Source organism: Papaver somniferum, chromosome 5, assembly GCF_003573695.1.
Source record: "Papaver somniferum cultivar HN1 chromosome 5, ASM357369v1, whole genome shotgun sequence".
NCBI classification, from domain to species: domain Eukaryota; kingdom Viridiplantae; phylum Streptophyta; class Magnoliopsida; order Ranunculales; family Papaveraceae; genus Papaver; species Papaver somniferum.
This window is the reverse complement of record NC_039362.1, coordinates 132,382,445-132,398,784: the sequence shown is the minus strand read 5'-3', so window position 1 is coordinate 132,398,784 and position 16,340 is coordinate 132,382,445. Positions and strand designations below refer to the sequence as shown.

At 36.2% G+C, this 16,340-nt stretch overlaps 2 protein-coding genes and 1 pseudogene across 4 annotated transcripts; all 3 read right to left on the bottom strand.

Annotated features, from left to right (window-relative positions):
* Nucleotides 1-445: 445 nt before the first annotated feature.
* On the bottom strand, nt 446-2,816 carry LOC113282750 (transcription elongation factor SPT5-like). Of its 2 annotated transcripts, none has more exons than XM_026531816.1 (4): nt 2,737-2,816; nt 2,550-2,629; nt 1,535-1,994; nt 446-1,371 (listed from the first exon to the last, which is right to left on the bottom strand). In XM_026531816.1, exons 2-4 carry the CDS (start codon nt 2,561-2,563, stop codon nt 628-630), a joined length of 1,218 nt encoding a protein of 405 aa, XP_026387601.1. In that variant the 5' UTR covers nt 2,564-2,629; nt 2,737-2,816; the 3' UTR covers nt 446-627. The 2 variants fall into 2 exon arrangements, with proteins under 2 accessions (XP_026387601.1, XP_026387600.1); XM_026531815.1 differs by having other exon boundaries at nt 2,550-2,641; nt 2,737-2,809.
* Nucleotides 2,817-6,473: 3,657 nt separating this feature from the next.
* Nucleotides 6,474-10,464, bottom strand: LOC113279615 (annotated as a pseudogene).
* A 999-nt stretch (nt 10,465-11,463) lies between these two features.
* On the bottom strand, nt 11,464-13,578 carry LOC113282749. 2 transcript variants are annotated; one of them, XM_026531814.1, is made up of 4 exons: nt 13,499-13,578; nt 13,312-13,391; nt 12,394-12,757; nt 11,464-12,267 (listed from the first exon to the last, which is right to left on the bottom strand). In XM_026531814.1, the coding sequence occupies exons 2-4, from the start codon at nt 13,323-13,325 to the stop codon at nt 11,590-11,592; spliced, it is 1,056 nt and encodes a 351-aa protein (XP_026387599.1). In that variant the 5' UTR covers nt 13,326-13,391; nt 13,499-13,578; the 3' UTR covers nt 11,464-11,589. The 2 variants fall into 2 exon arrangements, with proteins under 2 accessions (XP_026387599.1, XP_026387598.1); XM_026531813.1 differs by having other exon boundaries at nt 13,312-13,403; nt 13,499-13,571.
* Nucleotides 13,579-16,340: the final 2,762 nt, after the last annotated feature.

The window sequence follows — 16,340 nt, the reverse complement described above, 5'->3', positions numbered from 1 at the left end:
TTTGAAAACTACCAAAGCACATAGATCTTTTGAATATGCATCTTTTCAGAAGTTTGTTTGACCCCAAAACCAGCCAGAATTGGTTTTAACTTTTTTGTCCTATATCAAATGGTACCACCCCCGCTAGGAATTGTACCCGCCCCTTTACAATCATGATGTTTTATCTGTAGCCAAACTAAAAGAGATCGAAATGATAACCATTTCAAAACAATAACCACTTCATGGGTATTCTAATTTTAGATGTATCTCTCATTTGGGAATAATTCAGGAGTGTTATGAGACCTATCAGTTGTGAAACTTTTCGAGTAATATAGTCTTGAAGGTGGAAAGCAGTGAAAAGAGTCTGTCTCGCCAAATGCTAACATTTCGATATTTTCTCACAATATTCAGCCCTCCAGGCTATTTCTGTTAAGAGTCTAAAACAGTCCAACTGATAACTCAGACATATCAAAGATCATTATATATTTCACCACGCCCAAATTCATAGTAACTTAAAAACATCATATAAATCCCAAAAAACATCCCCAGTAGATTCAAACATATTAATAGATGTTCAAACATAAAAACACGGCTACTAATCAAAATAGAGCGTCAGAACCACACAATAGAGTCCTCTTCATATCTTCTTTACCATGGTACCGATGACGCCCTGCAGTACGACATACCACGAAAAGCATCTGCCCAAAGAATATCTATTAGCTTTCCTGGAAATTTATCTGGTACAATCTCACCGAGATCCTCATCCTCCTGAACAATCCTTTTTCCCTTCTTCTCGTGCTTTGCTTTTGCCATTTTTGCCAGATAATGCGCAGCTTCATTACATGCCTTTGGATATTTTTCCAAACTTAGTTCTTTTTGGCTTTTAAGATCCTGGACAAGAGGCCACAACCCCATATCGCAACCCACAACCCAATTAAGATAAGCCTCACACTCCCTGCAAATTTTGTCGTGCTCATATGAGTTTCTGCATTCATCATTACTGCAGTAATATGCAGCACGCCTAATGAGACTTTCAACGCTAACCGAATTGCATCGGACAGAACGACCAGGAAGTTCATGATCCTCAGCAAGTTGGACACCGGCCTTTATTCCCATCAACACTTGATATAGAAAAGATTTTCCATCTGCTGAGTACTTGGCTGAAGCAGCGACTGGCTTCGCATTGTCGTCATAGCGTAGAATAACTCCATATCCTCCATATCCTCCTAAGCCTTTTTCCTTCTTTCTATAATAAGCATACACATTAATCCAAGTCAAATGCTCTTGAGGATCTCCCTCATTCCACGAAGCAACCCAGTCATCCTTGCTTAGCTGTTTAACAGGAGACTTGCTAACATTGCCATTGTCGCTGTCGCTCTCCGAGTCCTCATCCTGCAAACCTCTTTATTGTCATTAGATCATCTATAAATATACTGAAAAGATGGATAAAGTTCGGAGCTGCAAAGGTTTCGTATATGATCATCTCAATTTTTGTTTATAATAGCATCAGAAAATATTGGAAAAAAAATTCAATTGAGTATTTATAATTACTCACAGTCAGTGATTTTTCTTCTGGGATCATTCCATAATCGGTATCTGAAAACATCGAGGAATCATCATCATCTTCATCTTCTTCTTCATCATCATCCTCATCTTCTTCATCATCATCCTCATCTTCTTCATTGTCTTCCTCATCTTCATCTTCTTCATCATCATCCTCATCTTCTTCATCATCCCCATAAGAATTCTTGCTTGGTTCTTCTTCTTCTGGGTAAGTATATTCTATAGTACTCGAAGTAGAGCAGATATCATCATCTCTTTGTGGTTCAAGAGATTCTTCTTCTTTATAAGCATATGGCATTAACTGGTCGACATCTACACCAGGAGTAACAGCAGCAACATCATATGAAGACTGAACTGACCTCAAAACATTTTTAGCAGCATCAACAGCCCTTGCAACCAATTCTTTTTCTTCTTCTTCTTCTACAGTGGGACGATATTCGTAAACATAGTCGCTGAAGAAGAAAAGATAAGAAGAGACTAATGAGCAATTGTTGGACAGACACCACATATGATCAATTCAAATGACTTTGTTATATAAATCATGAAGACATAACACAATATTATACTATATCTGCCATCTGGGTCTTGAAAGGGTCTGCCTCGTATAAAATGGTCCAACATACATGCTTAAATGTGTAATGTCAAACAAAATTTTCCTTCATTTTTATGTAAAAGAAATACCACATGAGCCTACTGAAGGATCTAACTCAGATAAGTCAAACAGCAGCATAAGAAAAGAAGGAAGAAAAAAAAAACACAAATTAAAAAAGAAATCTGTAGCCTAATACAGAGACAGAACAGAGAAATATAAAATATTATGTAGCTTTGAGCTTGGTTTAAGATGAGTATAAGTGTGTAATACTCCGTTAACCCAAAATAAAATAAAATAAAATAATAATAGTAATAATTAAAAAACAACTTAAGGTCTGGTCCCTTTAAACTGGATCATACATACAACAATTGATATTATTATGAATTCAAAAGCAGATCATAAGAAGAATGAATACCTCCTTAACTTCATCGTTCCACAAAATTCAAGTATAGATCTGAAAGAAGCAGCAGGTATTTCACCTCTACAGATATCCTCCTGCACCCAAAACTTGTAAGAAACAAAACAGTTACACGGAAAAATCACTCTGATTCTAAGATAAAAACAGCCGACCGAGATTGAGGGAGGGAGAGAGAGAGTCTTACCAGTAGAAGAACCAAGTGATCCTCAAACCCTAGGGTCCTCTTTCAGCGGCTGGCTTTCGTATTTATACTCATCTTAAACAAACAAAACGGGTAGAGGAAACCGATTCAAACCCGGTCTTTTTTCTTTTCTTTTTTGAGAAATTTCCTGTTTAGGCCAAAAATCCGATCCGGGATTAGTGTCTAGTCCAGCGGGATAGAACAATTATCCGCTAGTCTAAAAAGGTTTAAAATCCTAGAAAATTACTAGCCTACCCTCAACATTCATGCGTGGGTTAAAACTGTCTCCTCCCACTTCTTCTTCCTTGAAGAAAAAACCGACTGCAACTCCTTCATCCTTCTCAATCAACAACACCAACGGCAAAATCAACTAACACCCATGTTCAATCATCTCTAAAAACGATCAAGACCCAAAAATTGCAAACCAAAATCCTCTTCAACGTTAAAAAATATCCATTTTCAGTAACCCTAATATGTTCCAGAAATTTTTAATTTGAAAAAAAATGGTTATGAAACGAGAAATTAAACGAACAATTACATAAGTAATTGTAGAAGAATCTCCTTCACCGGCAAAAAAAAAGAAAGAAAATTGTCGTTGATTCACCAACAACAAAAATCAAGGAAAAAATCGCTTCAAAATCACCAACAACAAGAAGTATGTCAAAGTCTGTCACTCCTCCGTCAGCAAAAACAAATGAAAACGACGGTACTCCTTCACCAGCAGCAAAAGGTAAATATGTAGTGTTTGGTATGTATTAGTACCATCTTTATTACTAAATACCAGTATGTAGTGTTTGGTATGTATTACTAAATATTCAATTTGACACTACAGTGTGTGATTCATATATTCTATACTCAATAGAATACATCTCTGTATGTAGTGTGTCGTTTAGATGTTTTCATCTGTTTTGTATGTAATTTAACACAACATATCAATATGTAGGACAATTTCATATCAATATGTATGATATTTGTCTAATAGTAACACAATTTTTGAATACTACTAGTTCATATTGATTGAATAAGCATTAGTTCATATTGATATGTATTACCGGGTACATAATTTTATGTTGATTGTAACGGTGGATATTGATATGTACATGGTAAAATCCTAGTTTATACATATGTAATGAAAAATAGGTTTTCAGTTTTTGCAAGATGTGATTTTTTTTAATATTACTTTAGGAGTTTTCAGTTTTTATTTTGATTTATGTAGCTTTTGTGAATGTACTGTATAAACTCCTAATTCATGTTTGAATATGATCATACGGTACATATAAATATGTACTTAGGGAAAGTGTGACTAGTTGATGCAATGCATAATGATATGTGCTGTATAAACCTCTAGCCTGGTTTATGTCCAAATATGATCCTACTGTACATATCAATATGTACTTATGGAAAAACTATTGGGACATGTCGATATGTACAGTAGTTTATGACTGAATATGATCGTATAGTATATATCAACATGTACTTAGGGGAAAAAAATCGTTGATGTTATATATTATTATGCACTCTTGAATACCAAAAATGTAACATGCATTATGTGTTAGTACAGTACATATCAGGATGTAATCTATGCTTAAATACAAGTAGACCTTGTTGCTCCTAACCTGCATTAGATCCAGCAGTTTGTTCTCGTCTGAAACAATATTTTATAATAATAGGTACATATTCTGATTGTTCCCCATTGGTTTATGGGGGTCGAGGGGGCAACATCCCCTCGTAATCATTCGTTTCTCAATAACTGTGAGATTATTATTCTCTGATAAATTATCCTCTGTTTATTTGCATGTTGAATCCCTTTAATATCTGTTGTTATAATCCCTTAAATTGGACCTTCTGAACCAAACAAAAGAAGAAAACCTTTTGTTTTCAATTACATGTTAAATGGTAAGATCTATGCTCATGTGCAGACACCCAAGTTGTGATTTCCCAGCTTATTAGTTTATGCTACTGATTTGCACTATTATATTTTTGTTAAATCAAGTAGACAATGACATGAAAAAGCCAAAGCTGCTAATTCTGATTTGGATGAAGAATTCCCATATATAAGTATTATATTTTTCTTTTTCTTAAAACGATTTTTTTCAACCTTTCTAATTACTGTTTTATGCTTATTAATTGAAATAGTGATGGACCTGACAAAGCATAATATCGGTGGTCCAACAGCTGTATGTACCTTGTAAAAACATACTGCGTATTCAAGCTGAATATTTTTCTACTTTATATACTGATGTTGGATGTTTTCTAATTTTACTTTTTCTGTTTTTCTTATAGTACATTTATTAATGTAATTATGTCCAAGATTCAATAATAACTCTTTTAAATTCCTAATGATTAAGTATTGATTCTTGATTGCATCTTTGGAAGCTGGCGACGGGATGTGGATGAAAATAAAACAAACTATGGCGGCATACTTGCAGTTGAGGTTAAGATACTTGCAGGCACCAAGGTTGAGAGACGGAGTGGAGGAATTATCTCATAAAATTGAAAGGGTCTGATACTCTGGCTAAGTTACATAGTTTTTGGCAGAATTTTCTTTTGCACACTAGGTTTACACTACATGGAGATATGTACTGCAAGTATTTTAGGCTTCATTCTCTTTTTTTTTTTAGTTTAGACTAGTATGTTATATTATTATGAGAAGTATTGAAATACATTCAAATTTTGTTTTGCAGATCCTTTTGTACTAATATGATCCTGAGTTTTAGTTTTTTTATCCGCGCCAAGTTTTATAGTACACAGATATATGTACTGCCAAAATATTAATATAATCAAATTAATAATATTGAACAATGATACAACACTGCAGATATAAAACTGAATGAAGACATACTGCACTTTTTTTTGAAACAGTGTATACAAGCACCAAACTATTTTTCTTATACAATAAAATACTTCTAGTACATATCGATATTTATTAGGTACTCGCAACAAAATTAATACATAACTAAAATCTAATGTCAACTAGTTTTCAGTACACGGAGATACCTACACTTGTCTTGTAGTGTTGAAAACGTCTGTGTACCAAAATATTATGAAAAACAATTCGAAAGAACTAAAATCTTAATATTAGCAAAAGTTTCTTTAAGTTCTACTAGTATCTAGGGAAAATAAACATAGTTCTTCAACAGAAACTCTAGTCTTCGTTTTTTCAATGATAGTTCGCAACCTTGAGACCTTCTATGGAAATGTCTGGTATAATGACAAGTATAGATCTTCTGTTGCATCTTCATTATAATTCCTCTTGTGAAACCTAGTTCTTCTTTGGATCCAAAAATTGTACTTGTAACCGGCAATGAGGGTTCCCCAGCAAGCTTCCTGGTCTTGGGAATAATATTCTCACTATCTATCCTCATTTTTATTAAAAATTATATCATGTTCATCAATTGTCCCCACAACACGACATCATTCTTCACCTGAAAATGGTGGTACATGTGATTCTGCTCTTATAAACACATACTATAAGGGTTTATCCAGTACATATTTATAAGTATTGCATCAATATGTACTTAGTAAAAATCTAGTACTTATCAGTAGTACATATTGATATGTACACAGTGAAAAAATAATACATTTCATATGTAAGGAGTGAAAACCTAGTACATATTGACATGTACCATTGGAAACTTAGCAGATATCACACATTTGATAATGAAGAAACCCAATTACTACTAATATCTCTTACACATTTGATTTTTCGCAGTACATATCAATGATATTTAGTTTGATTATTATCTAATTTTAATTTTAAAATCTGCTGCTAGTAGGTCTACCAATGCCATATAAATCAAGAGCCCCGCTGATGCACCGTTTAAAAGTCCTTCAGTGATCAAAGCATGAGGACTACTTTCTTTGTAAGATTTCGATATCAAGAGCCCAACAAGAATCCCTAATGGTGTTGTTGTCGCAAAGAAAAAGGCCATTAGAGATTTCTTCAACAATGTGTATTCAGCCTGCACATCAGAAATTCACAATCAGTTATATTTGCAGCATACGCTGGAGCAATTCAATGGGTACATTTAAGGTTTATGCAACAGCATTACCTGGAGAATGCAACCACCAAGACCCATGCCTTCAAACATTTGGTGGAAACACAAGCAACAACAAGAGGTTTTATGCTACAGACATTGCTTGAAGCTCCCAAAGAAATCCCTATCACCACCGAGTGGACTACGATTCCGCACTCAAGTACCTGCAGAAACAAAACAAAACAAAAAAACAAAAATCAATACCAGCAAATTTGAAAATTTTGTCTTACAATTTATAATAATCAAAATTTTAGGCTTAGGTTCGCGTTTTGTTTCGTGTTCCTAAGGCGGGCAAGAAGAGAACGGTGATGAAATCCGAACCCTTATCTTGTATGGCCAGTCCTTGCCCTTTACTAGGAATTAAAAGCAACCGTATTCAAGTCCTCAGCATATATATTCACCTTAAGGAATACAGTAAACCCGCTGACAGGGGATTCGCGGGTGTTTCGAAAAACTTACCTCCCGTACCAGACGGGCGAATAACCGCTGAAGTCGACTCGGGCCACAAGTCTTATGTTATGTACGAACCCGAGGGGCCGAGGTGATATCGTAATCACCGTCCTTCCCTGCACACAGTTTGTATTTAAACCAACCCTTCCTTAGGGTTTAAAAATAATAATGTCCAATGTCCAAGTGTCCAAAAAGAAAAAAAAGAAAATAATAAATAAATAAAAAAAATTACAAAAATAGCAAACCCTAATACAATTCTCTCTCTCTCTTTTTTTAATAAAGAAAAATAAACAAACCCTAAAAAAAATATATCTAAAAAGAAACTGTCGTTCTCTCGAACTTGCGAAGGATTTTTGAAAAGTAAATTAAGTAGTTTCAAAGATAATAAAAAAATACCAAGGCTCAGGATTCCACCAATGACCAATTAAGAGATAAATTCTAATCAATATTCATGCAATTCTTTCTTTTAAAGTGATCTTATATTTTGCCTCTAATAGATTTTTGAAGTAATAGTTGTAATCACCAAGCATGAAACATCAAAAGTTTTAAAACCAAGCATGCTCCATCAAAATAATTCACAACAACTCAATAAAAATCAATTATTCTTTTAAGTTCTATGCAAATAATCATATAAAATAATTGCAATAAATAAATAAAATAGAATTATACCATTTTTCATGAAACAATGGCTTCCTCCGTTGCCTTGGCTAAGGGGTTTAGCTCCTAATATTAATCACTTGCTCAAGATTCATGATTACAGCTCAAAAGTTGATTAAAAGATGAAGAAATACTAAAACAGGAAGTATAAGACTCACAGAAAGCGTCTGTAAACAACGATACTTCGCTCCTGCTGTAAACAACGACACAAGCTGCTGCAGTTGAGGCGAGAAAATAAGACTGCCTCTGACGCAACAGAAAACGACTGCTTCTGGTGGTGTTTTCTTCGTGTTCTTCGAGCTTTGTTAATGGCAGCAGCAGCAGCGAACTGGTTTCCTGCAACTTTGATTTCTCGGATCTGCAGTGCTCTAAACTTCTCCCTAGGGTTTTTATTTTTTTTCTATGACTTGCGGCAACCTCTTTTATACACAACAGGACCACCAAATCTTCACGAAATCTTTTGGTTTATCTCTTTTTTTTCTTTGGCAGCAGGTGACGATAATTTCTTCCCAAGTCTTCTTACGAGGCTTCTGTGAGTTCCCAACTTATCCCAAACTCTTAGTTAGATATATTAGAATCTATATGAATGTATATCTGCACTCTAGTCACGCTGGGACTCCAAATTCGACTCAAACAGGACCCAATATCCGACTTCTTCCCTGTTTAGCTCTCTTCCCCTTTCACGGCTTATCCAGCCAATTCTGGCCCTTCAAATCACCTCTACCAGCCCTGTTATGAAGTAACAAGTCCAGCCCAACGAAAAACAGAGGTTGAATCTCCATAAAACTCGTCCAAAAATCGAGTTGAAAATCTGCCAGTGATAGCATGCATGAAACCAGTTTCCCGCCAAAATTCTGTTTTGAATTTGGGAAGGAAACTGACCTCCCCCTATCCAGTCTCGGTGTCCCTTTAGCACATGCCTAGAAAAGGGTCACCCCTTAGTAATTAGGTTACCCCGTATCCAAAATCGAGGGTCCGTATAACAAGTGTCCTCTGGGGCATTTTCCGCACTTTTTTTCGGGGTTCCTCCGGGGTATTTCTGGGGTACTTCCGGTACTCTATCAACGGAGGTCCAAACGCCGCATTTTCAGCCAATTTCGCCGCAAATCCTTATTCTTCTAAAACCACCTACAAATAAATAAAATAACCAAATAAGTACAAAATCGAGCGCTAACACTATATACAATTGAGCTATATTAGACACATAAATGCGTCTATCATTGGGTTGGGGAACCCAGACGTAATTCAATTTTTTGTCTTATTGGAAACCAGTTACGGTTTGGAGTTCTTCCAAACCCAGGCGTAAAATTGAATTACGGTTGGAAACGAAGCCCAACCCAGACGTAATTTGCCATGAAAGTCTAAAAATCTGAAATTTTTTACGTACTTAAGCTAGTTTTGAGTGAAATTGAATCCATGAGAGATAGTTTAGAGGTGTACATGTTGATTTTCAACCATTGGTTCTTCACTTTGTTGATTTATTTCTTCAATTGGTGGAGATTCATCATCACTTTGTGTTAAACCCTCTCTACCATCTATCAAATCATCCACCTCTTAGATTAAATTCATCTTCTTAATCTAATTAGATTAGATAATAATCAAACTAAATTAAAATTATCTAAACAAGGGTTGTTTGGTCATTACAAAATTATTTGAGATAAGGGGTTTTTAATATTACTTATGGGTGACCCGTTTTTATCTTATTAGGTGACGTCCCTCTAATGGAGTGTGACGCCCCAATAACAATCTTCTTATTATATGTGGATGATGTTGTTGAAATTGCTGGTCTTCAATCGGTTTGGAATGAAAAACTTGGGCAGATGGTAGCTAGACCCGAATGCATTAAGTAAAAATGGAGATTTTTCCGGGACCTGGCCATGGCGGCAACCACGTGGCAAGAACACTGCATTGCTTCTTCCTAAAGCTCTATAGTAAGGTTCTTACTACAAGCTCAGTGTGGAGAGATGTGCGATATTCCGTTCTGCTGCGGGGGTGCTCATTTGTCCCGTGATGTCATTGTCTGTTCATCATCGACCCAAATTGTATTTTTCAACTCCAGAAACGTCGGGAAATTTTTCACTTTTGTTGATGATTGTTCAAGATAAAAAGAGCTATGTTGTCGTTCGCATCACACAGCTTCTTAGTTTCCTTAAACTGAAAAACACTTTGGGTAGCCTTCCCGCTTCTCATGGACTGCTTATCCACAATCGACATCTCTGCTGGGTCTTCCACACCTAACACATTCAAGACATTTTTCATATTTCGCACAGCAATTTCCTGCTGAGCATACAACATAGAATATAAAACCTTGATCAGAAACAACAAACACTGGTAGGGATAATCTCGTCATTGTACATTATTCAAAACTATGTTGCATGAGACCTGCTGGGAATGGTTCAGGAGGGTTTTTTTTACATGGGATGTTTTAGACAAATACATTTGGGTCTTTGAACCAGATGGAATGTATATCCCTAATCCCGAAGATAAGGTCGAATGCAGTATTAGAAGAATCAGCCGATTTAGGTATAGTGTTTGACACCGATGTTGATCGAAATACCATAAATGGTGATCGACTTATAGCTCTCATGTCCGCTGTTGTTTTGAATGAACATCCATGTAATAAGCACACATTTTAATAGTACAGTAAGTAGGTCCTATGTTGTTTCAGGCGCTAGGTGATTCACCAAGCCCTTCGCCTAAAAAAATGTTCAGATCTTTGCGCCTTGGGCGTTTTTTTTAATCTAGGATCATAGAGTAACATCTTGTTTGTTTGCAGCTGACTCGGTGTCTGGATCTGAGTCAACCTCTGACTCGGGCCGAGTCAGCAGACCGTTTGTTTTGCATTTTGAGTCAGATCTGACTCGACCTATGACTCAGACATAATCCATGACTCGGACCCATTTGAGTCAGGTAACAAAATACCCCTGACTCACGGGACCAAACCACTGACTCACATTTTTTTGAGTCGGATGAGTCAGATCTGACTCAAAACAAACATATCGAGTCAGATCCAGATGAGTCAGGTGATTTCACTCAGATCCAGATGACTCAGATCCAGACGACTCAGATGAGTCAGGAGTAAACAAACATAGGGTAAGTGTACTATTATACTCTGAAATTTAACATCACTCTTTATTGGTACCGATATAGTTACTGATGGAGTTTGGTGATCAGGCTTCCCGCATCCGTAACATGTAATGTTTTTCTTCTTTTCTCGGAACTCCATCTCACCGTCCATTGGTGAAGAGAACATCTTCTGAGCTATGACATTTGCTTCATTAAAGCTTATTTGGTTAGAAGAAGATTTTCTATCTCAATCTCAATGATGGACAGTTGAACGGAAGAAAGCCAATGATATATGACGCGCCTACGATTCTTTTTAGTACAACTTCCTAAAGAAATTGTGGATAAACAACTCTCTTATGCATATAACGAGCTTGAGATAGATAGAGAAAGGCATATAAGGAGGCACTTATAAGAAGGCATAATCTTTTAACATTGCCCCAATTAAAGGCTTAAACAATCATTCCATCCATGTACCTTGCTTTATCCTTTTCTTTTTCCTTTATTCGAAGGGCATTACGTATAGTCACAAAGCCAAAATTCATAATAACTTGAAAATTAATCATAAAATCCCAAGAAAATATAAGAGTTGATAAAATACAGCACCAGTAGGTCTTCATCTACATAAATAAACATTCTCGTATCTTCTTTAGCACCAGTAGCTAAAGGAACGACTAACATCTTCCCAAAGAATATCTTTTAGATTTTGTGGAAAAGCATCTGGTTTAATCTCACCCACAAGTCTCTTATTCTTTGCCATTTTTGCCAGATAATGCGCAGCTTCATTACAAACCCTTGGAGATTCTGCAATAGGTAGGATTTTTTGGCGTTTAAGATCCTGGACAAGAGGCAACACCTCCATATTGGAACCCACATACAAGTCAAGATAACTCAGACACCACTTGCAAATCTTTTCAACTTTATTTGCCTCTTTGCAATTATCATCACGGCAGCGACGTGCATTCAAAACGAGATCTGGAACTTTAATCGAATTGCACCGGACAGATCGATCAGAAATCCCATTTGTGTCAGCAAGTACCAGACCAGCCTTTATTCCCAACAATACTTGATAAAAAAAAGATTTTCCTTCTCCTGAGTGCTTGGCTGATGCAACGATTGGCTTCCCGCCCATACTGCGTAGAATAACACCATATCCTCCATCGCCTTGTTCCTTTCTGAAATAAGCATACACATCAATCCAAGTTTTATGCTTTCGGGGATCTTCTGTGTTCCATGAAGCAACCCAATCATTCTTGTCTGGCAGTACCCTGTCGACCCCACACCCCGAGTCGTCACTATCCCAGTCGTCACTATCCGAGTCCTCAACCTGCAAACCTCTTTACCGTCATTACATCATCTAGAAATATACTGGAAAGATATATATATAAAGTTTGGGATATCATGTTTATAATAGCATCGAAAAAAAATCAACCGAGTTTGTATTACTACTCACAATTGATTCTACTTCTTCATCGATCTCTTTCTTCATTGGTGGTAGAGTAACTACTTGTTTGCTCTCTTCCATTTTCTCATCTTCGTCGTAAAAGTCCTCAAAGTCTTCGTTTTCACTTGGATATTCTTCTTCCGTGTGATCTGATTCTATGGTACTCGTAGTAGAGCGGGCATCATCTTCTGTTTCTTGTTCAAGAGATTTTTCTTTATTGACATTGAGACCGGGGGTAACAGCAGCAACATCATATGAAGATGCAGGGCGTTTAACTGACTCCCAAACACCATAAGCGGCATCAACAGCCATTGCAACCAATTCTTTTTCTTCTTCTTCTTCTACAGTGGGACGATATTCGTAAACATAGTCGCTGAAGAAGAAAAGATAAGAAGAGACTAATGAGCAATTGTTGGACAGACACCACATATGATCAATTCAAATGACTTTGTTATATAAATCATGAAGACATAACACAATATTATACTATATCTGCCATCTGGGTCTTGAAAGGGTCTGCCTCGTATAAAATGGTCCAACATACATGCTTAAATGTGTAATGTCAAACAAAATTTTCCTTCATTTTTATGTAAAAGAAATACCACATGAGCCTAATACAGAGACAGAACAGAGAAATATAAAAACACAAATTAAAAAACACAAATTAAAAAAAAACACAAATTAAAAAAGAAATCTGTAGCCTAATACAGAGACAGAACAGAGAAATATAAAATATTATGTAGCTTTGAGCTTGGTTTAAGATGAGTATAAGTGTGTAATACTCCGTTAACCCAAAATAAAATAAAATAAAATAATAATAGTAATAATTAAAAAACAACTTAAGGTCTGGTCCCTTTAAACTGGATCATACATACAACAATTGATATTATTATGAATTCAAAAGCAGATCATAAGAAGAATGAATACCTCCTTAACTTCATCGTTCCACAAAATTCAAGTATAGATCTGAAAGAAGCAGCAGGTATTTCACCTCTACAGATATCCTCCTGCACCCAAAACTTGTAAGAAACAAAACAGTTACACGGAAAAATCACTCTGATTCTAAGATAAAAACAGCCGACCGAGATTGAGGGAGGGAGAGAGAGAGTCTTACCAGTAGAAGAACCAAGTGATCCTCAAACCCTAGGGTCCTCTTTCAGCGGCTGGCTTTCGTATTTATACTCATCTTAAACAAACAAAACGGGTAGAGGAAACCGATTCAAACCCGGTCTTTTTTCTTTTCTTTTTTTACTATTACCATATCAAGAGACATTTTGACATTGTGGGTGTAAATCGATCAACAACGTACCGCCAACTTTTGCAGACGCATTTGCCGGCACAAGTGACTTTAGGGGAAGCCCATCATGACTTAAGGTGGATTATTTGGTTAGTTTTCTCAAGTTTTTCATGGATGAACTAAACTCAGAACACCATTTTTACCTCGTTACAGAGTGAAAGAACAATTAAAATGGGTGTCGATTTAAACAACTGCATCCGAGAAGCTTAATCATTGAAATTTACTAGAATAAGAATATCCTAATGATATGAGCCGCAAAGAAGTTTGAACTTGAAGTGCACATCACAGCTTCCACTCCTCAAGACTTCTGCTCTTGTTAGCATGCATTCTCTACCATACATTCCGCCACATTAACCATTGTGTACCACTCATTTCATGCATGTGGCATCAATCTTCTCTCGTCAAGTACACAAGCTTTAGCTAGCATCTTGCTTCCGAATCACTTCTGTTCTAAGTTATGCTCTTGCTCTCCTGAAGGCCCTGCGATAAAGTAAACCATCAGTCTTCTACTGTTTCCATTTTGGTTTTAGGTGGAGGGTAAAGAACAAAGAAACTAAAAGTCTTGAAACTAGAAGACATTCGCTAATATTTCCATCATACTGACACCAATAAGTTAACATAGTACACCTGGTGAAAACGAGCAGGGCAACACCTGAATTGGCTGAAACCTGTGATTCAGCATAACCAAGTTCCCGCAGTCCCATGCTGCAAGATACAAAGAACAATCAACTAACACCCAAATCATGTAATTTGGAACGATCCCGACTTGGTGAATCCTCAAGGCCAATAGCAAGATGCAACAAGTTTCAGAATTTACCTGAGCATTTAGATGACAAACGGAACCGGCTCCCTGGTATTGAAACATAAAGATATCCACATATTATGGATTGATTATAAGGCAACATATATCGTACTAAAACAATCAAATAACATATTACTGGGGCACTAACCGGCGAATTTAATGACCTGGGATGCAGACTTTGTTGCGAGTCTTGTGATTGAGGGCCTTGTTGGGTAGCTAGATACCGAAGACGAAGAGTGGTACACAGAATCAAACAATAACTGACACAGCTACAAAAAAATTGACTTTTGAGAAAATGCTCTGAGCTGCCAGCATGTGGTGGATGCTTATAAATGAAAGTTCAGAAGTCAAACAACCAACTTAGACAATGCAAAAAAAAATATGGGGCCACTTGAATTTTTAGCATGGTTTATCATCATTATTTATCCGTAGTTGTTCATCAGAAACACAATTTCAGAAAATGGCAATGAATATTTATAAGATTATGGCTGAAAATAATCTGGGATGAGTCAGTACTAAAACAAGATAGCGTATGAGCCCAAGCCTCATGCTTAAGACGTAAAGGAATTAGTCCGGGAACTCACAGTTTACCCATTGTCATTTGGAATGATAAGAAGATAACAAGAAATAAAAGATTAAGAGACCAGGATGATGGACTCGTTGTGGCCAAGACTCAAAAAACCCTGCTTGATCAAAATAAAGGCTGGATGAGCCTGGGCTTAAGCATTTACAGTCACTCAGACTTATTTTACTATCTCTAATGTGAATGAACATAAAATGTCGACTAGAAAAAGAAATGATAACCAGAGCACCTCACCGGTAAAAATGCTCATACCTAAGCAACATGTATACAAAAATGACATCAATCAAGAAGATGTGCAAGAAATATGAATAGCGAACCTCACCGGAAGTCTTCTTAGCATGCACAAAAATATTAATAACAAACCTCAGCGGAACTCTTCTTAGTTTAATCTAAACAGGATTTGATGCTAATCCACAGAAAAGCCAACAAACCTACCCAACAGAACACCGACTCACAAGCCATGTTCAATTTCACAATGATGGAAACCGAATAATTTCCTTGGATCACTCAAATATGTTGGTACGAAGAAAAAGTAATTTTTTTTAACAATTGGTCTCTTTCACGTGATTAGTGGTCCAATTCAAAACTCCTCCAACTACTTGAAATTAGAAGAACTTATTCTATATGATAAAGAAGAAACAATTGGACGAGGAGTTTTGAATTGGACCACTAATCACATGAAAGAATGAAATAGTTCATGCATTGTCAGACAAGTTTACTTGTAAAAATGATAAACTATAAGGAATATTCAAACGTAGATAAGTTATGTGTTAAGTGGCCACAAACCTGTTGAATCAAGGTGTCATACAGCACAATACGCTTCTTTTTGAAAAACCGATACACATAAGCCTGTTATCATTGGTCAAAGGTAACAAATTAGAACAAAGTATATCCATACACATGTAAAACATAGTCAGCAGTGAAGTATCTACCAATAAGTTTGGCGACAATATTGAAAATAGCATATACAAAAAATCTTAAAATGAGACACCACAAAGAATCTCGGTCTCAGGCTCCCCAGTAGGTAAGTAGTAAAACAAATATCTGTAGAAGTACAAAGGAAAAAATGCAGCTATTTAAAATAAATAAATAATAATAATAAAAATAAAACGCTCAAGTGTATTGGAAAGGGAAATCTAATATGTTGTTCCATTTTACTGTGTCCATTAACTTTATAAATCGTGCAATCCAACTAAAATATGGATGACGCAGACTCTACAAACATTACTCACATAAATTCAGCACCAAAGGAGAAAAAAAAAGAAAAAAGACCC